The sequence below is a fragment of the Giraffa tippelskirchi genome, chromosome 10 (genome assembly GCF_054371585.1).
Source record: "Giraffa tippelskirchi isolate mGirTip1 chromosome 10, T2T-mGirTip1v1.2.pri, whole genome shotgun sequence".
NCBI lineage: Eukaryota > Metazoa > Chordata > Mammalia > Artiodactyla > Giraffidae > Giraffa > Giraffa tippelskirchi.
Genome location: NC_137284.1, coordinates 10,470,124 through 10,495,992, shown reverse-complemented (window position 1 = coordinate 10,495,992; position 25,869 = coordinate 10,470,124). Strand labels below are relative to the sequence as shown.

At 61.4% G+C, this 25,869-nt stretch overlaps 1 protein-coding gene across 2 annotated transcripts in view; it reads left to right on the top strand.

Moving 5' to 3' along the window:
• Positions 1-25,543, top strand: part of MYRF (myelin regulatory factor) — a 35,191-nt gene extending 9,648 nt beyond the window's left edge. For both annotated transcript variants that reach the window (XM_081536640.1, XM_081536641.1), the window contains exons 2-26: positions 3,283-3,370; positions 3,560-3,823; positions 6,173-6,234; positions 7,164-7,443; positions 8,477-8,727; positions 8,810-8,933; positions 10,838-11,033; positions 12,611-12,687; positions 12,876-12,986; positions 13,589-13,679; positions 14,038-14,238; positions 14,482-14,593; positions 15,348-15,457; positions 16,299-16,459; positions 16,532-16,604; positions 16,885-16,973; positions 17,268-17,336; positions 17,994-18,082; positions 18,192-18,383; positions 18,623-18,874; positions 20,223-20,310; positions 20,538-20,612; positions 20,961-21,066; positions 22,498-22,572; positions 22,752-25,543. In XM_081536640.1, coding sequence (XP_081392766.1) covers positions 3,283-3,370; positions 3,560-3,823; positions 6,173-6,234; positions 7,164-7,443; positions 8,477-8,727; positions 8,810-8,933; positions 10,838-11,033; positions 12,611-12,687; positions 12,876-12,986; positions 13,589-13,679; positions 14,038-14,238; positions 14,482-14,593; positions 15,348-15,457; positions 16,299-16,459; positions 16,532-16,604; positions 16,885-16,973; positions 17,268-17,336; positions 17,994-18,082; positions 18,192-18,383; positions 18,623-18,874; positions 20,223-20,310; positions 20,538-20,612; positions 20,961-21,066; positions 22,498-22,572; positions 22,752-22,832 — 3,317 coding nt within the window. In that variant the 3' untranslated portion in view covers positions 22,833-25,543. The remainder of the gene's footprint in view (positions 1-3,282; positions 3,371-3,559; positions 3,824-6,172; positions 6,235-7,163; positions 7,444-8,476; positions 8,728-8,809; positions 8,934-10,837; positions 11,034-12,610; positions 12,688-12,875; positions 12,987-13,588; positions 13,680-14,037; positions 14,239-14,481; positions 14,594-15,347; positions 15,458-16,298; positions 16,460-16,531; positions 16,605-16,884; positions 16,974-17,267; positions 17,337-17,993; positions 18,083-18,191; positions 18,384-18,622; positions 18,875-20,222; positions 20,311-20,537; positions 20,613-20,960; positions 21,067-22,497; positions 22,573-22,751) is intronic.
• The last annotated feature ends 326 nt before the right edge of the window (positions 25,544-25,869 follow it).

Genomic DNA, 25,869 nt, shown 5'->3' with positions numbered 1-25,869 from the left:
TGTGACATGGGGCTGGGCAGAATGGCCACTCGGTGAATGGGGGCTGTGGGTGGGCAGAGGACCAACTCTGCCCTTGGGGAGTGTGAGCAAAGAGCCTGATGAGAAAGTAGAAAGAAGGCTGCCACTCAAGGGGTTGGGAGAGTCAGACACAGTCTCTGGGAGGAACTTAGACTTAAGGCAAAAACTAACGAGTGATGGGGAATGGGAACAGCGTGAGGGACAGAGGATGAGATGGCTGGATGGCATCACCAACTCAGTAGACATGAGTTTGAGTAAATTCCGGGAGTTGGTGATGGACAGGGAGGCCTGGTGTGCTGCAGTCCATGGGGTCGCAAAGTCGGACACGACTGAGCGCCGGAACTGAACTGAGGGAACAGCACGTGCCAAGGCCCAGATGAGCAAGCAGGGCTTTTTGTCCCAGGAGGGAGTGAGGCGGGGGCTGGGCCGTGGAGAATCGCAGGGAGAGGAACTGGGGCAGGAGCAGCCGTGGGGACAGGCAGGGGGCCCAGCTGCCAGGCTTTGCATGAGGGTTCTGGGTGTCCCAAGCAATGGGAAGTTGGAGGGTCTGGGGAGAAGGAGGGCAAGGATGTTGGTTTGTGACCTGGTGGTGCCACATTCAGGCTGTGGGACCTTGGGCAGCCTCCACACCTCCCACGGAGGTCTTGAGGATCAGCAGGAGACACTCTTTAGCTTCCTGCCTGACAGGTGTCTGCTCCTGGCTCAGCGATTTCCAGGGTTCTTTTAAGGGAGAGGTGGGGAAGGGGGCACCTTCAAGAGTGTGCCCCAGGTGCCCCGCCTTCCTCCTGGGTTCCTGGGGGCCTCTGCTCCAGCCTCAGGAGTCCCTGGGCTGGAACGTTGGGTTAGAGATCTCCAGTGTGGTTCACGGACAGACTGGGGGCATCTGCTTAGTGGCTGGACCCTTTAGGATGGGTGGTGCAGGGAGAGGACGAGGCAGGCCTCGAGGACTCCCAGAGAAAGCGAATATTTGGGGTCAGTGTTCTTCAGGAGGCCCACCAGCCCCCCAAACCTCATACTTCTCTCCCACCCATTGGCCCACCCCCACCCTGCCCCAGTGGCTCACCCCTCCCTCCTGCATCCTCCCGTCCGCCCGGCCCCTGGCACCGGAGGGCCTCTCCTCCCCCCAACCACATCTGGTTCTCGTTAGGGTCTCCCAGGATGCCTCTGTCTGAGCACCCCCCCCATCCCCAGGGTGGGGGGAGGTGGGCAGGAGGATTAGGGGTGATTAGGAGTGCTCCTAGCCAGGGGAGGAGGAGGAGGAGGAGGGGAGGAGGGGGCCTGGCCTGTTATAAATAGCAACACCATGACTCCATCACCCCATCATTCACCGTGGATTCCAAGTTCAGTCTCAAAAACCTGCAGCTTCAGCGGCCAAGGTGGGCGTGACGCTCCAGTACCTCCTCCCTCCCCATTCCCTGTGCCCGATCCTCCCTCCCTTGGGACCATCTCCCCATCCAGGGGGGTCGCCCAGGATGGCCAGGAAGCCTCTGCCACCACCAACCAAACCTTCCCGTGCCCCTGGCCTCTCCTCGCCCTGTTGCCTTGGGTAAGAGACTTGGCTTCTCTAGACAAAGGGAATGAGGCTAATAACAAACACCAGGTCTTCAGGGGCGATTGGGAGGTAAATCCGTTAAGCACTTAGAAGGGCACTGGGGCCTGGTGGGCACTCAGTGGGAGCCCCTGTTGCCATCATTATCATCATGTCACTGTCACCATTACAGGTTGGGAGGATGAAGTGTCTCACTGCATGGGAAGGGCCTGTAGGATGCCTTGCATAGAATAAACTCCTATGATTATTAACGTACTCGGCTCCAAAAGTACCCAGCATACAACAGGCGCTCAATAAATGGGACCGTCAGTTAACTGGGAAGGACGGGGTGGGGGCCGGAGTGTGACCGGAGTCCTAGGATCTCGGCCTGCAGCCTGGTCAGGACTCCCAGCTTGAGAAGCTCCCCTTGCCCCGGACAGCCACTGGCGATGCTTGGTGGGAGTCCCTTGTTCCCGGCTGGGTGAGCCCAGGCAGGAGGGCCTGTCCCAGGCAGCGCGTGACTCCTAGGAGGGCTTAGCCACTCATTAATCACCTAAGCGGGGCTCAGCATTCTTGAAATGCCGGCCAGGGCCAGGGAGAGGCCTGGGCTGGGGGTTCCTGGGGACCCCAGGGCTCTGGGTGCTGGGGAGTGAGGACAGCCACTGTTTGCTGAGCACCCACTATGTGCCGGGCCCTTTATATACCTTAATTGGTTTCATTCTCAGAACAACCCTGTAAAGTGTTAGCTGTTTGTGTCCCCATTTTACTGAGGCGCTTGAGCCTCAGAGAGGGTGAGTGACCTGCCCGAGGTCACACAGCAGAGAGTAGGTGATCTAGGATTTATTACTGGACCTGAGGTCTGTTCCCAGGGTTCACCAGGGGAGGGGGCATGAGGACCAGACCCCAGATTCAAGGCCTAGGGGCCTGTGGGAGGGGTACCTCCTGCTTCAATGGGGCCAGCCAGCCCAGGCTAACAGGGTGGGTGGGGCCAGCCTCCATTATCGGGGTTGACGCATCTCCCACGTCAGCCCCCTTATCACCCCACCCTCCAACTCTCCCTGCAAGGTGACCCCGGGAGGGGAAAGGCCAGTGCCTCCCCATCTCCTCCCCTACTGATGCCCGAGAGCATGGGGACGTCTTTTCTGAGAGTACCTCCCCTTGGTGGGGCCCCCACTATTCCCCGCTGAACCTCTCTGAGGCTGTTTCCTCCTCTGGGCTCAGCACCCTCGCCCTCATTGTGAGGGTGGGCTGGGCACTCCTGACTCCGACCCCCTAGGGTGCAGGAGTCTCCCCCAACCCCATGCGCCCCCACCCAGGATGTGTGGTCCAGCCCAGCCAGGCCTGATGCTCCCGGCTGCTCGCAGCTGGGCCATCTGGAACTGCCGCCTGGAGGACAGGGCAGGACAGAGTCAGCGAATCGGCCCGAGTCCGTGGGGGTGGCGGCACCTTGTTTGCTGCTCACGGCACCCTGTAAGACGGGGACACGTTCACCCCATTTTACAGACAAGACAAGGAACTTGCTCGTGTCACGCGTCTGGGAGAGGGGATGGAGGGGCAGGAGGCGGTGGGTCTGTCCAGATCCAGACTGTGGGCCCCCTCCCCTCCTAGGGGGAGTCCAGGGGGCCTTGTGGGCTGGGGGCGGCAGGTGGTGACCGTGAAGGGCTCTCCCTCCACGTGGACACAGGTGTGGGGGTTGCCGGATCTCTGCTCTGGCTCACGTCCACTCCTCCCCGCAGGCCACGACATTAACGGCGCCCTGGAGCCCTCCAACATAGACACGAGCATCCTGGAGGAGTACATCAGCAAGGAGGACGCCTCAGACCTGTGAGTGGCCCCACCCCCAGCCCTTCGGGCCTCACCTGGGAGGCGTGACAACGCCCCGCCTCCGAAAGCCACTCCTCCCGCTCCCCCGGCCTCTGAGTCCTCTGCAGGGTCCACGCTGCCCCGCTGGGTGGGGCCTCGGGAGGGGCTGGGGGCCCCCTGCTGGCGCTGAGCTTCCTCCCTTCTCCGCAGCTGCTTCCCTGACATCTCTGCTCCAGCCAGTGCGGCCTCCTACCCCCATGGGCAGCCAGCGATCCCCGGCTCCAGCGGGGTCCACCACCTGAGCCCCCCGGGGGGCGGACCCTCCCCAGGGCGCCATGGGGCCCTCCCACCCCCGAGCTACAGCGCCCCGCTCAACTGCAACAACAACAACGGCATGGGTGTTGCTCCCAAGCCCTTCCTGGGGGGTTCTGGGCCCCCCATCAAGGCAGAGCCCAAGGCTCCCTATGCCCCCGGGTGAGTGAGGGCAGGGAGCGCGGCGGGCGGGGTAAGACGCAGGGGCCCAGGGCCAGGCAAGGTGTGGGCGCAGTGACGGTGGGCCTGGGGCTGAGGCTGGGCAGTGGGGAGCCGGCTGCCCTGTGGGTAGTAAGGTGGTGGTGGTGGGCGGGGTCTCCAGGGCTAGGCTAAGGAGGCTTTGTGCTGAGGCAGTGGGCAGCTGAGGGTTCTGAGCAGGGGAGTGATGAGGGCTGATGTAAGTGCTAGAAAAGGCTCCTTCCCGAGCTGTGTGGAGAGTCGGGGGAGGGGCTGAGACCGGAGGCAGGACTGTTTGCATTTAAGGGCACTTCCACAGGGGTGCAGGCACCCCAGGCGCACCCAAATCCCTCACTGCGCTGTTTTCCACGGCCCCAGGGAGTTGGCCGATGGTGCAGGTGTGGGACCTGAAGTCAGTGCAGCTGTGGGGACAAGCCAGCCCCCACCCCCAGGTCCTCCCCGGCTCCTCTCCAAGGAGCCCACATCCCCGCCTGACCCAGGGGCTCAGCCTGGGCCCAGCTGTGACCCAAGGTTCCAGGTGGTCACCAGCCCAGCCCACGTAGAGGCAAGGAGCATGGGTCTGCCAAGCTCTGCAGAGGCGCTGAGAGAAAGTTCTGTGTTCCCCCCAGGCTGAGGCAGGGGGCAGGGGACCCCATCTCTAAGTGGAAGGATAGTGGGGTGCTGGGAGCACCCGTCAGACAGCCAGGCTCCGCCTGCAGCTCCACTGTTCCCAGCCTTCTGGGATTGCAGGCAGATTCTTGACCAGCTGAGCCCCCAGGGAAGCCCATTCTTCCAGGTACTGACCTGCAACCTGCAACCTCGGTTAGGGCCTCAGCAACCACCAGCTGTAAAGGGAGCCCCAAATGCTTCCGCCCTGTCACATGACTGTGGGAATCAGGGGAGGACGCCCAGAGGAAGTACTGGGAGGCCAGGCAGGGGTGAGCCATTGCGGCAGAAGGCAGCTGGCCGCTTCAGGCCGAGATGCTGTCCCTAAGCCGCCGATCCTGAAGGGCAGGGAAGGAAGAGAACTAACACCACCTAACAAGCGTCTGCTGGGTGCTGGCTGCTGTACCCCAGGCCTCTATATGAGCTCATCAACTGCCCCAGTAGCCAGCCCCTGGGGGACCCTGTAACCAGCCAGCCTGCGAGTAGAACCCCGTCTCCCTCACAGCAGGATTCGGATGGCCCACGGAAGCCATTTCCCAGGGAGAGAAAGCGCCTGTCCAGAGCCCCACACGCCCTACCCCTGCCAGGCCCTGTTCTAAGTGGAAAACAAAGCAGGCTCGTCTCTCCTGCAGTGGGTCTAGTTGAGAAGGGAGTTAGTAATCAGTAAATCAGCAACTCAAGCACTGTGAGGAGTTATGAGGAAGAAGGCAAGGTCCTGTGGATTTGGCACGTGTGTTTGCAGGGGCTGGAGGGAGAGAAGGGCCTTTACACAAGGCCACTGTCAGGGCAGTGCAGGGAGCAGGTGGGAGACGGACACGGAGCTGGAGAGGCCCCAGTCAGCCCGCCAGGCCACGAGGGCCACAGCAAGGACCGAGTCCCCATCGCTTCTTCCTGTCGTCCTCACCCATGGGGCCTGGGGGAGCCGGTGGGGGGTGGCTTGTCCAGAGGAGTTGGGGACCCTCAATCAGCCCAGGGCCATGTCTGCAGTGACTGGGCTGCCTCAGACGCTGCCTGGGCCTGACGGTGGGCAGTCTTTCCAGATGTGGGGGCCACAATGGCCAGAGAGCCAGCCCCCTGCAAATGACCACCACCTTCTGGTCCGGGCGAGCGCAGGGTTCATGCAGGACGTACTGACCTCTCAGAGTCGAGTTTGTTCTTTCTCGCCTGAACCACTGATAACACAAAACCTATGAGCACAGGCCTGGCAAGCTGGCTCCCTGCCCAGCCCACACCTGCCTGTGGCAGGGCAGCCCCTCCAGTGACCCACTGACATCTCCCAGGCCCAGCCCCCTAGAACCCCCTAGAGTTTCCAGAAGTGGGGCTTCAGTGGGTGTAGGAAGGAAAGAGCTGGCCTGGCCCTTGGGTCTGGGGAGGGAGTCCTTGAATCCCTGAGCCAGCATCAGGGACACAGGTGACAGGCCCCCCAGTGCCCTGTAGGTCTGAGGGGATGTGGGGTGGGAGCCCAAGGCCCCCCACCCGCAACTCAGCCCCGGGCCCTGCCGGTCACCCCAAGGGGGCTGGTAAAGAGAAATGCCCATAACAGGGGAGGGGGGAGACCTCGAGGCCTCCAGCCCCTGGGTCTCTGGGACCCTGCCCCGCAGAAGAGCTGCCCAACTGGAAGGCAGGGGTCCTGTGGCCCAACCAACAGCCCTTCCCTCTCCTCCACAGCACCCTGCCAGACTCTCCCCCAGACTCGGGCTCCGAGGCCTACTCCCCCCAGCAGGTGAATGGTGAGTCTGGCGGGCACCGCCCTCCCCCTCTGGGGTATGGGCAAGTGGTTGGGGCGGCCTTATCGGGAGGGAGGGAGCGAGCGGGGGGGGGGGGCAGCGGCCGCCCAACAGGCCCAGATTATCGCTGGTCAAATACTCCCCGGCGCTGGCTATTGTTTCCCCGTGGGCGGGTGGGGAGCCGGCCCGGCCTCTGAGCAAGTGTCCCTGCCGGTGATGCCACCCGCCTGCCCGCCTGCGCCATCATGGACGCACCCTTCGGCGGTGAGTGGACGGCTGGGGGAGGCAGCCTGGGTGCAGGCCTCGTCGCTGGCTGGGCCCACTGCGCCTTGGGGGGTGCTCAGGGGTGCCGTGGCCCCCAGGTGGCCAAGAGCAGAAGGATGGCAGGCAGCCTTCTCCCCACGGCCCAGAGAGGGGTCAAGAGTTCTGTTTATCTTACCAGAAACATCTCTGGAATGCCTCCTGGGGAACAAAGGGAGCTGGGGCCTCCCCCCTCAGGCTGGGGGGCTGGCCCCTGGAAGCCCGGTAGAGGGGCTGCCAGAGGGAGGAGGGCCCCCCCCACTGGTAGGACTGCGCTGGGGGTCCCCGGAGACTCCTTCCTGCCTGAAGTCCAGAGGAGGAGCAGGCCTGCGAGGGGTTTGGGGGAGAGCCTTGGGATGTGGGTCCTCCCCAGGGAGCTGGGCCAGGCCTGGCCCTGGGGAAGGAGCGGGCTTGGATGGGGTGAAAGGCTGCCGACCCCCTGGACAGGGTCTGGCCTCCCCGCCCAGGCCTGCAGTAGGATTGGGCTGCCCAGCCTCCTCCCACGTGGGATGGGTGGGAGGGCAGCCCCCAGGCCAGGCTCAGGAGGGGGTGGGTATGAGGAGACCCTGCCCCAGGGAGAGCTGGTGCCTGGAAACCTAATGTCCAGCCCCATGCCCGCGTCTCTCCCACAGACCCCCATCTCCTGCGCACCATTACCCCCGAGACCCTGTGCCACGTGGGAGTGCCCTCCCGCCTGGAGCACCCACCCCCACCTCCAGCCCACCTGCCAGGCCCCCCACCGCCCCCACCGCCCCCACCGCACTACCCCGTCCTGCAGCGGGACCTGTACATGAAGGCCGAGCCTCCGATGCCCCCCTATGCCGCCATGGGGCAGGGGCTGGTGCCCACCGACCTCCACCACGGCCAGCAGTCCCAGATGCTCCACCAGCTGCTCCAGCAACACGGAGCTGAGTAAGAGCCGGGCAGCCTCCTGGGTGGGTGGGGAGATGGGCTGGTGGGGGCGTGGGGGGTGGGCCTCAGGGCAGCAGCTGCAGGACAGAGACAGGTAGGAGCAGGGATGAACCCAGGAAGGGCAGAAGGCTCTGACCCCAGAGTCAGTGAATGTATATGTATATGCTCAGCAATGCCTAGGGGATTTACAGTCAAGGCCAAATGCTCACTATTAACTTATTTGATGAGCATGGCCATCCCTGTTGCCCCAGTAGGAGAACTGAGGTTTGATGGGGGCAGGGAGGAGATGCTTGCCCAGGTCACGGAGGTAGGAAGGGGCAGAGCCACAACCTGAACCTGGGCCGGTGCTCTTACCCACATAGCAGTGACTTTCTAACCACCACGGAGTCCTCATGTTTCTGAGGAGGTTCTATAGACCCAGAACTACTTCCGCTCTGACTCCAGCTGCAGAATTATCTTTTTATCTGTTTTGCACATTTGAGATTTCGTGAAAGATTTCATTCAAGGAACGATTCCACTGGCAAAGCTTTTTGTAAACCAGAAGGGGGAAGGGTGCTGCGTAGCCCCCGCAAATCATCAGCCCCTTTTCCAGGAAACTCTCCCAGCCTTGGTGGTCCAGGCCCTCTGGCTTGTTTCTGGAGGCTGCTCTCCAAAGAGCCCTCACTATAACGCGTGATGCTGAGAATGACCCCACGAGGAAGGGACAGACTCATTCATTCCACCAACGATTCTGAGCACTTGATGCACCAGGCTAGTTGCTGGCTGTGATGGGGACACACGGACAAGTCAGGTGTGGTCCTGCCCTCCTGGATTCCACAGCCTGGGGGGCAAGGAGGAGGGACAGACACATAATGATAGCACAGAGTGATGGGAGAGCACAGAGGAGGTAAAGACGTGGGCTTCCTGCAGGAGGTGACCACTGGGCTGGGCATATCCTGCTGGAACAGGGCAGAGAGGGGAGCTGGGGTGCTGCCCAGTGGTAAGGGTCCAGGTCGGGGACTGGTCCCCCATGACACACACCTGTATCCCCCAGGCTCCCCCCACACCCCTCCAAGAAGAGGAAGCACTCTGAATCACCTCCCAACACCCTCAACGCCCAGATGCTGAACGGAATGATCAAACAGGAGCCTGGGACTGTGACGGCTCTGCCCCCGCACCCAGCGCGAGCCCCTTCCCCACCCTGGCCTCCCCAGGGCCCGCTCTCACCCGGGCCTGGCTCCCTGCCCCTCAGCATCGCCCGGGTCCAGACGCCCCCTTGGCACCCACCAGGTGCCCCCTCACCAGGTACACGGCTGGCCTGCTCAGGTTTTTGAGTTGGGGGGGTGGGGCCCGGGGCTTGGGGCCCATGGCCGTTCCCTCTCTCCAGGTCTCCTGCAGGACAGTGACAGCCTCAGTGGCTCCTACCTGGACCCCAACTACCAGTCCATCAAGTGGCAACCGCATCAGCAGAACAAGTGGGCAACATTGTACGACGCTAACTACAAGGAGCTGTGAGTGATTCGTGCCCCTCCCCTCAGTAAAGAATCCTCCTGCCAACGCAGGAGACCTGGGTTCCATCCCTGGGTCAGGAAGATCCCCTGGAGAAGGAAATGACAACCCACTCTGGTATCCTTGCCTAGAAAATCCCATGGACAGAGGAGCCTGGCAGGCTACCATCCATGGGGTCGACTTAGCAACTAAACCACCACCACCGCCGCCGCCAACCACCCCTCCTGGTCATGCCATCTGGGCACCCCCAGCCCTGGCTTCAGGATCCTAGAGCGGGGCTGGAAGCACCCTAGGAACAAGATAGTCCCTTTTCACAGAAAAGCGAACGGGCTCAGGGCAGAGCTAGGACGGCCACTCAGGGCTCCTGATTCCTGAGCCAGCCCAAGGCCTCCTTAAGAAGGTGGTGTTGGCCAGGGAGGGGCCAGTGGGGGCGAGTCTGGCAGCAGTGGGTGGAGAGGGGTGTTTTCTGGCCCCTCCCCCCCCCTCCCCCCTCCTCCAGCATTCCAGGAAGGTAGCCGGAAGCTGAGTGTCAGGGAGGCCCTTCCAGCAAGCCCCCTCCCTGCAGGGGAGGGACCAGTGGGTGGGGGAGGACTGGTCAGAGGCTGCCCCAGCATTCCTAGCTCTGCTCCAGCACCCACCCATGTGGATTCAGCTTCCTGGGACCCAGCCAGGAGCACTCTGGGACCACTCCCCTCACTCCCACAGAAGGCCAGCGAGGGGTGAGAGCATGGCTCACCATCAGCTCACTTTGGACCTTGCCAGGCCTGGGCAGGGTGTCCAGGACTTGCCTTCTCACAGACAGTCCAGCCTCCTGGAGTTGGGGGTCCCAGGCTTTGTGGGGTTGTTAGCGCAAAGCCCTCATGGCTGGGGCAGGGAGCTGTCCAGCTGATGTAGTGGCTAAAGGATCCTTTGAGACCCTATCCGGGTAGTGGGGAGTGGTCTTTGGATGTCCAGCCCTATGGCCTGGTGAGGACCCCCCTCATTCCTATGGCGATACTTCTCAGGTCAGCCCTGCCACCTCAAGTCCCAAGGCCAGGAAGTTGGCACCTGAGGCCCCCCGCAGTGTGGTCCAGGCACTTTCTGGGTGGCTGGCAGATGAGCGGAGCCCAGGGAGGGAGAAGCAGTGAGCCCTGCGTCTTTCCGTAGATGTTAGCCTGGCCCAAAGGCCTCTCCAAGTTTGGAAACATTCTCCCTGCCCAGCTTCCTCCAGGCAGGCCTGGGCATCAGGGGCATTGCTTGTGCCTGGGGACCTGGGGGAAGGCGGGCCAATAGTCTCCCCATTTCCTACCCCCTGGAGATCCCCTGAAGAGCCCAGACCTGGAACACCTTCCTACCAACAGATGGGTAAACTGAGGCTGAGTGCGGGCTGCCCAGAGAGCCCTGCCCCCACCGAGCAGGAGTCAGGATGAGGATGTCTGGGGGCTTGAGCAAGCTGGTGGGCAGGGGCTGGGCCCGTGCAGAGCCGGCGCCTGGTTCCACCGTTTCCATGGCAACCAGCTGTCAGGCACAGTGAGGCTCTACAGACGCATCCCCTCTCACCCTGTCTCCCTGGAGGGAGGGGGCTTCGGGCAGCATTCTGGGAAGAAGCCAAGTGTGGTGAGGGGCTGTCAGGCCCCCTTGTCAGGAGCTCACTCCCGTCCTAGGGTCTTGCCAGCCTCCCCCATCACCGGGGCGCGGTGCTCCCAGGCACGTAAGGGAGGAAGATTGGCTGAGGCATTGTCAGATCAGAGCTCAGATCCTCCTGGGGGGCTCAGTTTCCATTTCTGAGAAGTGGGAGTAGTCCCAAGAGAGGTTTGAAGATGGGGGCACCAGGTAGGAAGTTGGCTTGGGGATACAGGCCATGGACAGGACAGGCAAGGCAGGCCCGGCTGGGGGGCCTCGGTCGAGTGTCCTCACTTGCCCCCAGGCCCATGCTCACCTACCGCGTGGACGCCGACAAGGGCTTCAACTTTTCGGTCGGCGACGACGCCTTCGTGTGCCAGAAGAAGAATCACTTCCAGGTGACGGTGTACATCGGCATGCTGGGTGAGCCCAAGTACGTCAAGACACCCGAAGGCCTCAAGCCCCTGGACTGCTTCTACCTGAAGCTGCACGGAGTGAAGGCAGGTCTGGGGCTCGGCGAGGAGGGTGGGCAGGAGGCTGGGGGAGCCGGAAGAGCCCGAGGCCAGGTGAGTGTGTCCTGAGGAGACTCCTGGGTGCTGAGTCCAGCCCCCTCTTCCCACCTGAACTCCCATGCCTGCCCCTTAAGGGTCATGCCCCCCAGCCCTCTTCTCGGTTCTGTTTCCCGTTTCCTTCTCTACCCTGTGACCCCGAGTCTGTGCCCCCAGCCAGGACCCCGCTCCTGACCCTGCTGTCAGCTGCCTCAGTATAGCATCCCAAAATGAACTCCCCGCAAACTCACCCTCCCCAGGCTCTCCTCTCCGGGAATGGGACCCCGGGGCCTTGGTTACCCAAACTATGAATCTAGGACCTGCTTGCTCACCTCTCACCATGCACTAGGCCCCGCTCTCTCTCCTGGAACGTTCCACAACCTGGTCCCCTCCTCTCTTCCCCGTATCTCTGCCCAGACCAGGCTGGCCCCCTCCTTATCTGACCACCCACAGCCGGACTCCTGTTCCACCTGAGACAGAGGTGGACCCGACGTTACCCATTCAAGGCCCCCAGGACCCCGTCTCCCCCATCCAACCCCAGCAAGGCCCTGACTGCTAGGCTGAGCCAGCAGAGGCTTTCAGGACCCCCATCCTCACCCCAGCCCTGGTTTACTGTGCCCAGTCGCAGCCCCTGCCTCCCCCCAGGAGGCTCCTTCACTGGGACGCCCTCTGAACCCCGCTGCCTGCCTCCTCCCCTGGCTGACTGCTCCTTCACCTTCGCCATTCACACTGCTGCCTCTGCGGGGACACCTGCCCTGAGGCCCATCTTGAGGCCCATCTTGACTTGAGGCCCTTCCCTGTCCAGCACCACCACGGTGGTGGTGGCTGGTTTTGAGCCCACAAGCTCCCTGATGGCCTGGCCACGTGTGTCTCCTTCCGCGTCATGAGTTGGACCTGGCATTGCTGTGGCTCAGCCGGTGCTCTAGAGGGCTTGAGAGGCCTGGGAGTGGGATGGGGTCTGGGGAGTGTGGTTTTGGGTGTGACTGGGTGTTTGTGGATGGGTTTCCTGGGAGGCTCAGCAATGAAGAATCTGCCTGCAGGGCAGGAGCCGCAGGAGACATGGGTTCGAATCCTGGGTCAGGAAGATCCCCTGGAGAAGGGAATGGCTACCCACTCCAGTATTCTTGCCTGGAGAATCCCATGGACAGAGTAGCTTGCTAGGCTACAGTCCTTGGGGTCGCAGAGTCAGACAGGGCCGAAGAGACTTAGCATGCACACATGGGTGATTGTGGAGGCTGATTTGGGGTGTGTACTTGGAGATGGGTAGAGTGCGTGGGTGTGAATTGGTGGCCAGCGAAGTTGCCTGTGTGTGTGTGCACATAGGTGGGGAGAGTGGTGTGGGTGTGGGCCCATGCAGGGCACGGCGGTGTAGGAGAAGGCACAGGAGTCTGTGGGCTGAGGGGAGGGTGGGCCTCAGTTTTCTCAGGAGCTCCCGCTGGGCTGGGCCTGGGCTGGGAGGCTGAGGAGGGCAGGACCAGGTGGGGAGACTCTGGGCCCTGAGGTGCCCTTGGCCTCTGCTCCTCCCCCAGCTGGAGGCCCTGAACCAGTCCATCAACATCGAGCAGTCGCAGTCGGACCGAAGCAAGCGGCCCTTCAACCCCGTCACGTGAGTGTCTGAGCTGTGTGTGTGGGGAGGGAGGTCCCCAGGAGGGCTCCCCTGGCAGGAGCCAAGGAGGGCTGAAGGCACCCACAATGTGCCCCTCCCACACATTCCTGCCCCCGGGGCCCCTCCGCGGCCTGGCTCTCCGCAGCCCCCCTTCCCTGGCCCCTGAGTACCCTGCTCTTCCTCTGCAGGGTCAATCTGCCCCCCGAACAGGTCACGAAGGTGACTGTGGGGAGGCTGCACTTCAGCGAGACCACCGCCAACAACATGCGCAAGAAGGGCAAACCCAACCCCGACCAGAGGTGAGCGGGCTGCGCCCCTGCCCCAGAGCCCCTCCATTTCTGAAGACCAGGGGCTGGAGGGTGTCCCCTCACCCCCAATAGCTTGCCAGGCACAGAGTCCCAGAGATTGACCCACTTCCCAGGTGATGGACCTGGGCTTCAGAGCCCTTCACCACTTACGGATGGGAGAGCGGAAGCCGGCTTCCTAGCTGTTTCTGCCCCCTAGTGGAGACTCAGGTTCCTTCCCTGTAGTGCGTGCTTAGTCGCTTCAGTCGTGTCTGACTGTGCGACCCCATGGACTGTAGCCCCCCCAGGCTTCTCTGTCCATGGGGATTTTCCAGGCAAGAATACTGGAGTGGGTTGCCATGCCCTCCTCCAGGGGGTCTTCCCGACCCAGAGTTCGAACCCACGTCTCTTCTGTCTCCTGCATTCGCAGGCGGGTTCTTTACCACTATGGCCACCTGGGAAGCCCCTCCTCTGTAGGGTGGGGGTGTTCATGCTCTCCTCCCTGGTGCCTGGGGGAGAGGACCAAGTACACTGTACAGCTGACCCAGAAAGGCTGGTGGAGGTGGGAGGGGGATGGGGCAGGACCCTGGGCCCCTCTGAGACCCTCTTGTGTCCAGGTACTTCATGCTGGTGGTGGCCCTCCAGGCCCACGCACAAAATCAGAACTACACGCTGGCCGCCCAGATCTCAGAGCGCATCATCGTCCGGGTGAGGGCCACCTCCCCACAGAAGGCTGAGAGTCTTCCCCAGACCTGGGAGAAACAGTACCCAGGGGAAATACAGGGTCCTCAGGGGTCAGGAGCTGGAATGCTGATCCTGTGTGGCCCTGGGCAAGGCTCCCACCCTCTCAGGGCCAGTGTCTCCTTCACAATAAAGTGTGGAGGTGGCCAGGACCGGGTTAGTGGCTTTTCTGAAAGTTGCAGCCATGGGAGGACAGTTTAAGCTGGGCATGGTGGTGTGAGGAGCTCCGGCTGGAGCTGGAGGGGTGGCAGCGGGGTTTCCCCCTTTCCCAGGGCGCTGCGCGTCCCCCAACCCCCAGGATTGATCCAGCCCCAACTCCTGCCAGGCCTCCAATCCAGGCCAGTTTGAGAGTGACAGCGAGGTGCTGTGGCAGCGGGCGCAGGTGCCGGACACGGTCTTCCACCATGGCCGTGTGGGCATCAACACTGACCGGCCCGATGAGGCGCTGGTGGTGCACGGCAACGTCAAGGTCATGGGCTCGCTCATGCACCCCTCGGACCTGCGGGCCAAGGAGCACGTGCAGGAGGTGGGGGCAGGGCCGGGGGCGGGGACTCCCTGAGCAGGGAGGAGCCGGGGGCAGGGGCGGGCCGGGGCTGTCTCGTGGGCGGGGCTCCGAGGGCGGGGCTCCAGGGGAAGGACTTGGAGGAGGCTGGCCCTGGGTCTCTGGATCCTGCAACACTGGTGATATCAGGGTCTCCCCACTCCACACTCCTGCCACCGGACGGGCCCAGGAGGGGAGGGGTTCAGTTGGGCCCTGGCTCCCGCGCAGGTGGACACCACCGAGCAGCTGAAGAGGATTTCGCGCATGCGGCTGGTGCACTACAGGTACAAGCCGGAGTTTGCCGTCACTGCCGGCATCGAGGCTGCGGCGCCAGAAACCGGTAAAGATCTAGGGGCTGAAACATGTATATTATCATATGTGAAACAGAGCACCATTCCAGGTTCGATGCATGAGACAAATGCTCAGGGCTGGGGCAATGGGATGACCCAGAGGGATGGGATGGGGAGGGAGGTGGGAGGGGGGGTTCAGGATGGGGAACACATGTAAACCCATGGCTGATTCATGCCAATGTATGTCAAAAACCACTACAATATTGTAAAGTAATTAGCCCCCAACTAAAATAAATAAATTTATTAAAAAAAAAAAAAAAGATCTAGGGGCTGGGATCTGGCATCTGGTAACCCCGCCCCTGTCCCTCTCTGGAAACCCTGCTTCCAAGAACCCCTTTCCTTGTCTCCTGGAACCCCGCCCCCGGGAATCCTGGCCCTCTGGAAGACCTGCCCTTTCGCCCGGAGCCCCTGCACTTTGACACTGGAAGTCTGGCACTTGTGGCCCCGGGAATCCCTGCTCCTCTGTTCCCTGGATGAATCTTGCCTTTATTCTCCTGGATCTCTGTCTCCTTTCCCTTGTGGTCCTTAATTCCAGGAATCTGCCCCTACCCCTACCTACCCCATGGAACCCCACACCTTGATCCCTGGAACTGCCACCCTGTCCCTGGGAAACTGCTCCAGGGCTCCTTGGATCTCCGATCTCTAGCTCCCAGAATTTCACCCTCACCAGTCCCAGCCCCTGGCTACATGATGGTGCTGTGGGCAGTCCTTCCTCCAGCACACACTTGGCTTGTCCCTCCCCAGGTGTCATCGCTCAGGAGGTGAAGGAGATCCTGCCCGAGGCCGTGAAGGACACGGGAGATGTGGTCTTTGCCAATGGGAAAACCATAGAGAACTTCCTGGTGGTGAACAAGGTCTCTGGGTGGGGGAACTGGAAGGAGCACAAGAGGCAGAAGGGTGGACGAGCTGGAGGGCATTCAGCACCCCCCCCCACCCCCACAGAGACAAGGCACTGAAGCGCAGAGGGTCGGAGCATCCCCCCACCCCAGTCTTCTCTCATGCTGCTTCTAGAGCCCCCACCCCACCCCACAGGGAGAGGTGGAGGTGGGAGATGAGGACTTGGCCAGACTGTGGCTGTGTGATCAAGGGCAAGAGGAACCTCCTGAGAGTCATCTTCCTCTCCTGCAAAAGGAGGAAACGATCGTTACAGCTGAGAACTTCTCATGCTGTTTTGTTGTTCAGTTGCTTAGTCATGTCCGACTCTTTGTGACCCATGGACTGCAGCATGCCAGGCTTCCCTGTCCTTCACCATCTCCCAGAGCTTGCTCAAACTCATGTCCATTGAGTCAGTGATGCCATCCAGCCATCTCTTCCTCTGTCATGGGGTTATGGCAAAGTTTAAACACGCGGTTTGTTGAGGATGATGTTTGTAACTTTCCTGGCATGAGGCTGGGGACCAGTGAGCATGTCCTAGGTTTTGGCCTCTGCTGAAGTCTCAGACACCGTGTCCATCAGAGGGGGAGATGGAGGCGGGAGGCTCTGAGGACTGTGGGTTCTGACCACAGGTGGGGAAAGGTGCAGAGGTGGGATGGTGTTCAGAGGCAGGAACAGGGAGCCGGGGGAGCTGAGGCTGGATGAGAGGTGAGGCTGGCCGGGCTGGGGCTTCGAGGGCTCCCTCCTGCTCCCCCATGGGCCCGTGGCCCGGGGCTCCCAGGGGCTGATTGTGCCCTCGACACTGGCCATCGCCTGCGGCAGGAGCGCATCTTCATGGAGAACGTGGGTGCGGTGAAGGAGTTGTGCAAGCTGACGGACAACCTGGAGACACGCATCGACGAGCTGGAGCGCTGGAGCCACAAGCTGGCCAAGCTGCGGCGTCTCGACAGCCTCAAGTCCACCGGCAGCTCGGGCGCCTTCAGGTGGGGGCGTGGGCCGGGAGAGGGCCAGACCCCCTTCCTAGGGGCACCTCTGACCTGGTCCTCTTGCTGCAGCCACGCAGGGAGCCAGTTCAGCCGGGCGGGCAGCGTCCCCCACAAGAAGAGGCCCCCCAAGGTGGCCAGCAAGGTGAGGGTGGGCAGGATGGGGGGCAGGCTGGACTGGAGCCTCCCCATCCTCATGATGCCTTTCCAGCTGGTGCCTCTCCTGGCTTACTTGACTAGAAGCGCTTCCCCGTCTCTCCCCTCCAGACCCTCTAGCTCCCCCAGCCCCCGGTTCCTCCTTCCTCTCCCTCTGCCCTCTGAGGGGATAAGTAGCCTTCATCCCCCACCTCCAGCAGAGCCCACAGTGGGCAAGACCATGGGCTCCCTAAGTCTGGGCCTTTGTCCCCTTTCCTCTTGGTCCTCAGTCATCATCGGTGGTCCCAGACCAGGCCTGCATCAGCCAGCGCTTCCTGCAGGGAACCATCGTGGCCCTGGTGGTGGTCATGGCCTTCAGGTGACTGGTCCTCCAGACTCTGGGGGTGGCTGGCTCGGGGCGATGGGCTGCCCGCAGGCCCAAGCCTGGGAAAGCAGGAGGCTGTGGCCTGGATGAAGTGGCTAAGCTCTCGGGGAAGGAGCGGGGGGCTGCCTCATCCTGTCTCCTCCTCCCCCTGCAACTGCGGAGACCCACATACAGCCATCACTTTGGGAGCCTGTGCCCTGGGACCAAAAACCACAGGCCCCCATCCTGGGGAGAGGGCGCTGGTCCGTGGCTCTGGCTCTAACAACGGCCCTTTCCTGCGGCTCCCAGCGTGGTATCCATGTCCACACTGTACGTGCTGAGCCTGCGCACTGAGGAGGACCTGGTGGAAAGTGATGGGTATGTCCCTGGAGGCCTGGCTACCAGCCGTCACCAGGCCAGGTAGGGCTTGGGTGGGCAGCCAGGGTCAGAGGAGCCCTGGAGAATGTCTTCTGTAAAGGGAGCTCCACCTCAAGATCTCAACCCACCAGGGGTTTGGAGGGAGGGGTCAGAAGGTCCCCTGGTTTGGGAGGGAAGCAGCTGCTCTGCTGTCCTGCTGAAGCTGGTATTGCTCCCTGGCCTGCTCAGTGCTTCTCCAGGTAGCTGGGCCTCCGAGGGGCTGGGGGCCTCTGAGGGGCCCAGGTTAGAGCAGGGGATGGGGGAAGGAGGGCCAGAGTGGGGCCTTGGGCTCTTCTGCCCACTGTCACCCTCAGCCCTTGGGCCATCTCTGACCGTGTCTTCTCTCTCTCCTCCCCGTGCCTGCCCCCCCCGCCCCGTTTCCTCTCTGCCGCCCCTTAGCTCTTTTGCCGTGTCTACTTCCTGTCTTCTGGCCCTGCTCCGGCCCCAGCACCCTGGGGGGAGCAAGGCCATGTGCCCATGGTACGTGTCTGGACCAAGCCCTCTCCCCACTGCCTCCTTTCTGCCTTCCCTGTCCACCTCCTCGCGTCCCTCCCACTTCTCTGGGACTCCCAGCCCAGGCTCTCCCAGCCCCTCTGAGCTCAGCCCACCCTTCCCCAGCAGGTCCAGCCAGAGCTTTGGGACCACTCAGCTCCGACAGTCCCCCGTGACCACTGGGGTGCTGGGCCCGCAGCCCTCTCTGCTGCTGGGTGCGTGCCGGGGTTGGGTTTGGAGGGGGTAGGATGGGGAGCAGTGGGTGTGTCCTGGGTGGGGAGCTGTGCTGACCTCTCCGGCTCATACAGCCTCTGGTTTCCTCAGGTACCACCGGCCCGACCCGCTCAGCCCCAGCTTCGGCCCTCCGCACCTTGGACCTGTGCTCTACCCATCCCTGCCGGGTCATCTGCTGCTCCTCACCCAGCCCCACCCCCTCCACCGACCCTAGTCTTGGCTCCAGCTTTAATCCCGGTCGTGGTCTCAGCCCTAGTCCCAGTCCCTCTACCAACCATTCAGGTATGGCTTGCCTGGGGCCCAGGGTTTGGCTTGAAGGGTTTTTACATGAGGTCTAAGAAAGGCCCCAAGGACCCATTAGCAGGAGGGTCTGATCTCCTGGAGCCCAGAATAAGGTTCTGGAAAAAGATTGAGACCAAGAGACGGATGGGAGTGACCTGGAGTCCTGTGGAGCCCTCGAGACAGCTGGATAGGAGGCTGCCCATGCCCTCCTCTCAGCGTGGGCCTGTCTCTCTCCACAGGCCCCAGCCAGATGGCCCTGCTGCCGGTCACCAACATCAGAGCCAAGTCCTGGGGCCTGTCAGCCAATGGCATTGGCTACTTCAAGCATCCAAAGAGCTCGAACCCCATGGCCAGCCCTGTGGTCCCCTTCCCTGGGGGCCAGGGCAAAGCCAAGAACAGCCCCAGCCTTGGTCTCCATGGCCGGGGCCGCCGAGCAGCTCCTGAGCCTGGCCTGAGCCCTGCTCAGCCCACTCAGGCCCGAGGCCAGCCAGGTACCTGCCCTACCCTCTGCCCAGTTCAGCCCAGCCTTGCAGGGCTCACTGGCCGGGGCCCATTTCAGCCCATCACCAGACTCCCTGGGTGCAGAGCTGTCAGTCCACATTCACTGAACATGACTAAGTCCCAGGAATCAGACCAGGCTGATTCTGTAGCCTTGTATCCATGGCCTTGCTTAATGCTCAGAACACTCCTGTGAGAAAGGAATCATCCCCATTGTTCACACGAGGAGATGGAAACTTGGGTGAAGTGACTTCCTGGGATCATACAGTCTGTTAGCAGCAGAGATGGAATTTGACCCCATGTTTGCCTGGCTCCTTCTGTGTCACCCTGCCAGGGCAAGGAGGGTGCTGTGGTACCTCCAGTTTTCCAAACCTCAAACTTTTGGTTTTAACAAAGCTAGAGAACCCTTTACTGTATTCGTTTTCAAACTGGGTGTCTCCGAAGTTCCCCCACCCTCCACCCCAGGCTGCCTAGGAGGTTGAAGGCGAGGCTGAGAGAACCTTCCTGGTTTCAACCAGGAATCTCTGGCTCTAGGTACTGGGCCTCCTCATCAACTTTCATTTGATGGGTTTTGTGGCTTAAAGAAAAAAAAAAAAAGCTTCCAAACTGCTTTGCTGAGATTAAAGTTCAAAGTGATGGGGAAACCCCACGAGGTAGATGCTCACCAGGCACCATTTCCTGGGCCCCTGCTCTGCGGCTGGCTCTGTACAGGGCACCCTGGGGTGATGGAGACGGATGAGCCCTGCCCCCAAGGGCTCGCAGACACAAAACAGCAGTGTGGCGAGGTTCCCCTCACCTGTCCCGAGGGGACACAGAGACGGCTTGGTGACTGGAGAGGGCACGGAATCTGGACTGAGGTGGAGAAGCCATCAGAGGAGGCGTCCCTGAAGGGGGTGACATGGAAGTTGAGTCTCTGAAGGACAGCAGGGCCCTGATCTGTGTGTGGGAATACTCTTCCCATGGCTGACTTCAAGCTACCAACTTGACATCCCTGAGCCCTGAGTTGGGGAGAAATGTGTGCAGTCAGGAGCAGAGTCCCAAAGAGTGGGCTCCTGGACGCTCCTGGCAGGGGGTGTGGAAGATCCATCCCTGCTCCTGGGTGTTCTGGGTCCATCAAGGAGGAAGACCTTGGGCTCATGTGAACTGGGGAGTCCTGGGGTTGCTGGGGAAGGTGGTGGTGTGACCTCAGTCTAAGTGGGAGCTGGAAAGAATAACCTGAAACTTATTCATGCTAAAGTGTGAATGACTGACCCAAGTTGGGCAAGGGAAGATTTGACTCCTTCTCATTTGTGTCCTGACTTATTACCCTCCTTCCTGCCCCAACGGCCTCTCTCCTTGCAGACCCAGTGCCATCCCTGACCTCCATCCAGGTGCTGGAGAATTCGATGCCCATTACTTCCCAGTACTGTGCTTCAGAGGATGCCTGCAGGTAGGTTTGGCTGCCTCCCGACACCCCCCCAGGACGGGTTCCCTCAGGTGACATGAGGCCAGGGGACAGGATCTTGCTCCCCTCAGGGAGGAAGTTCCCTCACAAGGCGGGGCAGCCCCTTGCAGGCCCTCGAAGGGCTCCCCTCTAGTCTGGGGGCTGAGGAATTGATGGGCGTTAGGCATGGGGTGGCAGGGTACTCTTGGGCTGAGCCAGCTTGACCCTTTCAGGCCTGGAAACGTCACCTACCACATCCCCATCAGCAGCAGCACCCCCTTGCACCTCCGCCTGACCCTGCAGATGAAGTGAGTGCTGGTGTGGGGGATGGGGGCGTGGTGGTCCCAGCGACCTGGGGGAGGGGCTAAGGGGGGCTCTGGCTCTCCTGCCCGCTCCGTGCTTCACTGGCTGTGTGACCTGGCAGTCTCCGAGCCTCAGCTCCTCATCTGTGAAGTGGGCTGTGAAGAGCGTGTGGGACGGGGGATGGGAAGGAGTTTGTAGCCATCGAGGGCCTTGACGGCCGCGCGTCGTAGACTGGCCAAGAGGATTCAGTGGCCGGTTTCAGTGGGGAGAGGGAGGCCGAGTGGAGAGCTGGCTGGGAGGGGGCTGGGGTGGAGCTCAGAACCCCAATTCCCCGCTGACTGGGCCTTCCCCAGCTCCTCGTCTCCCGTGTCCGTGGTGCTGTGCAGCCTGATGTCAAAGGAGGAGCCGTGCGAAGAGGGAGGCTTTCCACAGAGCCTTCACGCCCACCAGGACACTCAGGTAGGGGGCGACAGGGAACCTGTGGGCCAGCCAGGCTGAAGCTTCCTCTCGCCGGCACAACTGAGCCCCCAAGTGGGCGAGGAGCGGGACAGGGTCAGAGCAAAGGCGTCTCCACAAGGGACCCTTTGGGACCTGGGCCTCTGTGCCCCAGGGAGGGTGTGTGCACGCACTCCTCCATGGTGTCTCCCGGCCCTGTCCTGCCCTGCCCAAGGCCTAGCCTGGGGTAAGAACAATGGAGGAGACAGAGGGTGTCCTGGGAGCCCAGCAGGAAGAGCTGACCTTGTCTGGTCACATGCTTGATTAAGATGAGACCTGAAGGATGATGTGGGATCAGCCGGGGGAAGGAAAGGGGACAGCATCCCAGGAGTCGGGGAACAGTGTGTACAGCGGCCGGGCGACCAGGGAGAGCACGGCATGCCGGCAGAGTTGGAAACATGGCAAGGGTCGTGCCTCAGAGGAGCCGGGGAGGCTGGACCTCAGGCTCGGGCGGGGGTGGTGACCCAGTCCCATCTGTGACTTTGGAAGGTCTTGGGGTGCATGGAAGGGGCTGCCTCCTGGTCTGGGAACCAGGCGGCTGGGACCCAGTCACTGTCCAGCTCCTCTCTGGCCACGTGACACTCAGCACAAGTTAAGGCAGTTTCTTCTCGCCAACTCGTGTGTTTACTCAATCAATATTTCTTGGGGCCTCCCCTGTCCCCGGCCCTGGGCTGGGCCCAGCTGAGGGGAGACAGAGATGGGGTAGAAACAGACCTTGCCTTCCAAGAACACAGTTCCCCGCCAACGAGAAAAGAGGTGCAGAAGTAGCTTGCGTAGAGGATGGAGTGGTGAGAGCCCTAAAGACGCTCAGGCCCCGGGGCCCGGCAGACAGGGGAGGGCGGAGAGGGGTGAACCCCAGCTCGGCCACGTGTCACCGCGGGAGTTTAGGCAGATAGCTCAGCAGTGTCCTCATCTGTAAGCAGCACCTCCTCAGTAGCGAGGACGGGCTTAGTGAAACACTTCCATGGGCCCAGAGCACAGTGGTGAGAGGGAAGGCAGTGAGACAGGAGGCTGTGGACCCTCAGTGCTGGGCACAGAGCATGCAGATGGTGGCTCCTGCTGCTCCCCAAAGCAGAACATGTGCCCTCCAGCCTCTCCTGATTTCTGCTTCTCCCCTCTTGTGGCTCAGCTGGTAAAGAGCCCGCCTGCAATGTGGCAGACCTGGGTTGGGAAGATCCCCTCGAGAAGGGAAAGGCTACCCACTCCAGTATTCTGACCTGGAGAATTCCGTGGACTGTATGGGGTCACATGGGGTCACAAAGAGTCGGACACGACTGAGTGACTTTCACTTTCTTTGTTAACAGCCCGGGGCTGCGATGGCCATGGTGAGGGATGCAGGTTGTAGGGGCTAGGGTCTGTGCCACTGTCCTGATCCCTCTTCCCCTCCCTCCCCAGGGCACCTCCCACCAGTGGCCAGTAACCATCCTGTCCTTCCGCAGATTCACCTACCACTTCCGGGTGGCATTGCTGGTGAGCAGGGCACCCTGCCTCCCGGAGACATTCAGTGTGGGGCTTGGAGAAGTGGGGGGGTGGCGTTGAAGAGCACATGGTGGGACCTGGGGCAGAGTCAGGTGATGACGTTAGCAGGGGGACCGCCTCCTGCCCGACCTTGGAGCCACTTCACTGGTTCCCCCTGCTCTTCCACCCAGGGTCAGGCCAACTGCAGCGCGGAGGCCCCGGTCCGGCCCACCACGGACTACTACTTCCACTTCTACCGCCTGTGTGACTGAGCTGCCCTCTGGAGGCAGCGCCACACTAGGGCCCGGGGGTTCCCGGGTACCCCTTCCACACTGGATGCAATGGTGTTACACTGGAGCCCGCCGCTGGCACTTCTTTGGAGACTGAGCCAGCTTGGCCCTTCCTGCGCCTGGTGAAACTGGAAGTCCTCACACTGGAGCTGCTGTTCCCGCTGGCAGCACCCCCACACCACGGACGGAACTGGAGAGAGACCTGCCGGGTCCAGTTCACATCTATCCAGACATGGCCAATGCAGGCCTGGCAATGTCAGGTGCCCCAGAGGCGGGGGAAGCTGTGACTGTCCAGAGCCCACCCTCCCTGCCTCCCCTTCTGCCACTGGGAGCCGTCCCTCTTTGGGGAGAGGACCTGTCCACCTTTGGTATTGGCGGGGGCTTGGCTCGAGCCCTCAGAGACCTGGCCGAGTCAGGAGTCAGTGGAGGGCGGACAGCCCTCACTCTCAAAGCTGCTCCCTGGGGAGGGTTAGGGAGCAGACGTTTAAGGGTTTGACTGTTACTGGACTCGGACTTCTAAGCTTTAAGCGTGGCCCAGGAGGTCTCTTCTCCCTGGAAGAGCTTGGCTCCAAGAGCTCCCAGGGCAGCTGAAGCCAGCCCTGGATGGGCTGGCGATTGACCATGTGCCTTCTATACACTCAGTGCCTGGCTGAACCAGGGGCGGGGCCAGTGGGCCAGGTAAGCCTTGGACCCTAGAACCTGGAGTATCCCAAAGGGAAGTTCCCTGTGTAGCCACACAGCCTGGGCTCTGGGGAGCTTCCATTGGTCTCTGAGCAGAGGAGCAGGAATCCCTGCAAGGCAGCAGGCTGGTCTTGGCTGGTGGATGAGTGGATGCAAATAGCTTTTGCTGTTATTAATGAATTACTAAAATGCACTTAAACCAGGGCAGGAGTAGAAGAATGGAGATGGAGAGTCCCAGCTGGGCCAGAGCTCTGGGGGACACTTGAAAGGCAGAGCCCTGGCTCTGATCTGTCCCTGGGAGCCTCGAGATACCCACCCCAGTCCGACCAACAGGATGGGCCTCTCCCCCCTCTCCTGTACGCTGGTGGCCTCACCTTCCCAGATCAAGGGCCCCATGCTGGGCTTGGCCAGCCAGGCTGGGGGCCCTGTGCTTGGCAATAGGCCCCAGTTCTGCCCATCCTCTCTGGAGCAGAGCAGTGGGTTTGGGTTACTGAAGTCTTATCTCCAGTGCCAACGTTAACCCTTCTTAGTGGGTATCTAGAGCCTTCTGAGGCCACAGCCAGGCTCACGGAAGGAGTGGAAATCACTGCGCAGCGTCTGCCGAGGGTTCAGAGATGGGGATGGAACTGCCGTCCTCGCCTGGTGATGTTCTGCCACCTCTTTGGGAACCAGGCCTTGCACCTCCTGCCTCTCATCCTCAGCTTTGAGTGGGAGCCTTTCAGGGGAGACCTGAATCCTGAAGAAGCCTAGGAACCACGGGCCCCGTTCTGCTATGGACATCAAGCACTTGTCCACACTGGCAGGATGGGGGGTAGCCAGGATACCTCACCTCCCAGCCCCTCCGCAGTGGGATTCCGTGCCCTTCTTCTGACATAGGAGTTAGACGGTTCCCCACACCACTGCTTCCCTGGTAGCTCAGCTGGTAAAGAATCCACCTGCAATGCAGGAGACCCCCGTTCAATTCCTGGGTCAGGAAGGTCTGCTGGAGAAGGGGTAGGCTACCCACTCCAGTATTCTTGGGCTTCCCCGGTGGCTCAGCTGGTAAAGAATCCGCCTGCAATGCGGGAGACCTGGGTTCGATCCCTGGGTTTAGAAGATCCCTTGGAGAAGGGAACGGCTACCCACTCCAGTATTCTGGCCTGGAGAATTCCATGGACTGTATAGTCCATGGGATCACAGAGTCGGACATGACTGAGCAACTTTCAGTTCACCACACCACACAGGTGGCTGAGCCTTACTTAGCACTACTGTTCTTCCCCCCACTGCGGGAACCCTCCCTAAATGCCATAAACCTGCCAAGCCTTGCCCCTTGTGATAGGATTCTGGGGCTTCCTCAGTGGGGCTGCAGGTTTCTTGGACCACAGCCGCTTAACTGGAAAGTGACCCTCCACTGCCCCCTGGAGCCACTTGAACACAGCATCACCCCAATCTGGTTAGCAGCTGGCTGTTTCCATGCCTGGGGAGGGGGGCCTCTGTGCGGAGGCTGGGGCCAAGTGGGGGCTCCAAGCTGCTCAAGGTGGGGGGGGTCAACCTTGGACCAAAGTTGCCTTAAGCCCAGGGAGGTAAAAGGGCTTCAGGGAAGGCCAGTGAGCCACCTGCTGGAGGCTGACAGCTGCCCAGCGGGTGCTGCTAAGTGGGTGTCTTGGCTCTATCCCCTACCCGTGGTCCAGCAACCCACCCCTCCCTTCCTCTCTCCCGTTTGGCATTTACTCCTGTAGCCATTGGGCTAATCTCCCCAAGCTTCAAGCTGTATATAGGGCCTCTCAATACGTAAGCGCCCCCGCCCACGTTACAGCCCCCAAGAAAGCCTGCATGTGCATAGCGCACCCCCTCCCTCCCACGTAACTGCCCCCCGCCATCCTGCCCCTAAGCTCTGACTCATATTTATCGTACCAACTCTGACTCCAGCAGGCAGAGGGAAGCGGCCCCAGGCCTGCTTGCTTCCTGTCCCCTGTTCTTGTCTGAAGTAAATATACGTATATAAATAAATGTATAAATACTGCTTTGTATCTGAGCTTGCTTCCTGTCTTCTTGAGATTCTTCCGGGACAGGGTGGGGGTGGGGGGACGATGGGGTCATCTGTGGGGCTGGGACCACGTGGAGCCCCTGAGCCTGATAGATGCTCTGTACCCCATTATCCTTCGTAGCTTCAGGCCTGGGAACAGGATGCGGCAGCCCCTCCCCCTAGCCATACCCCATGGACCTACTGCTGCCTGGCCTGGGTTAGAAGGAGCCACCTTAGGGACAAGCTGAGCCTTTCGAGGGTCCCTGGCTACACTTAGAGGAGGGGACTGGCCCCGGGACAGACTTGACTGGTGCGGGTTCCTAAGAAAGTTTA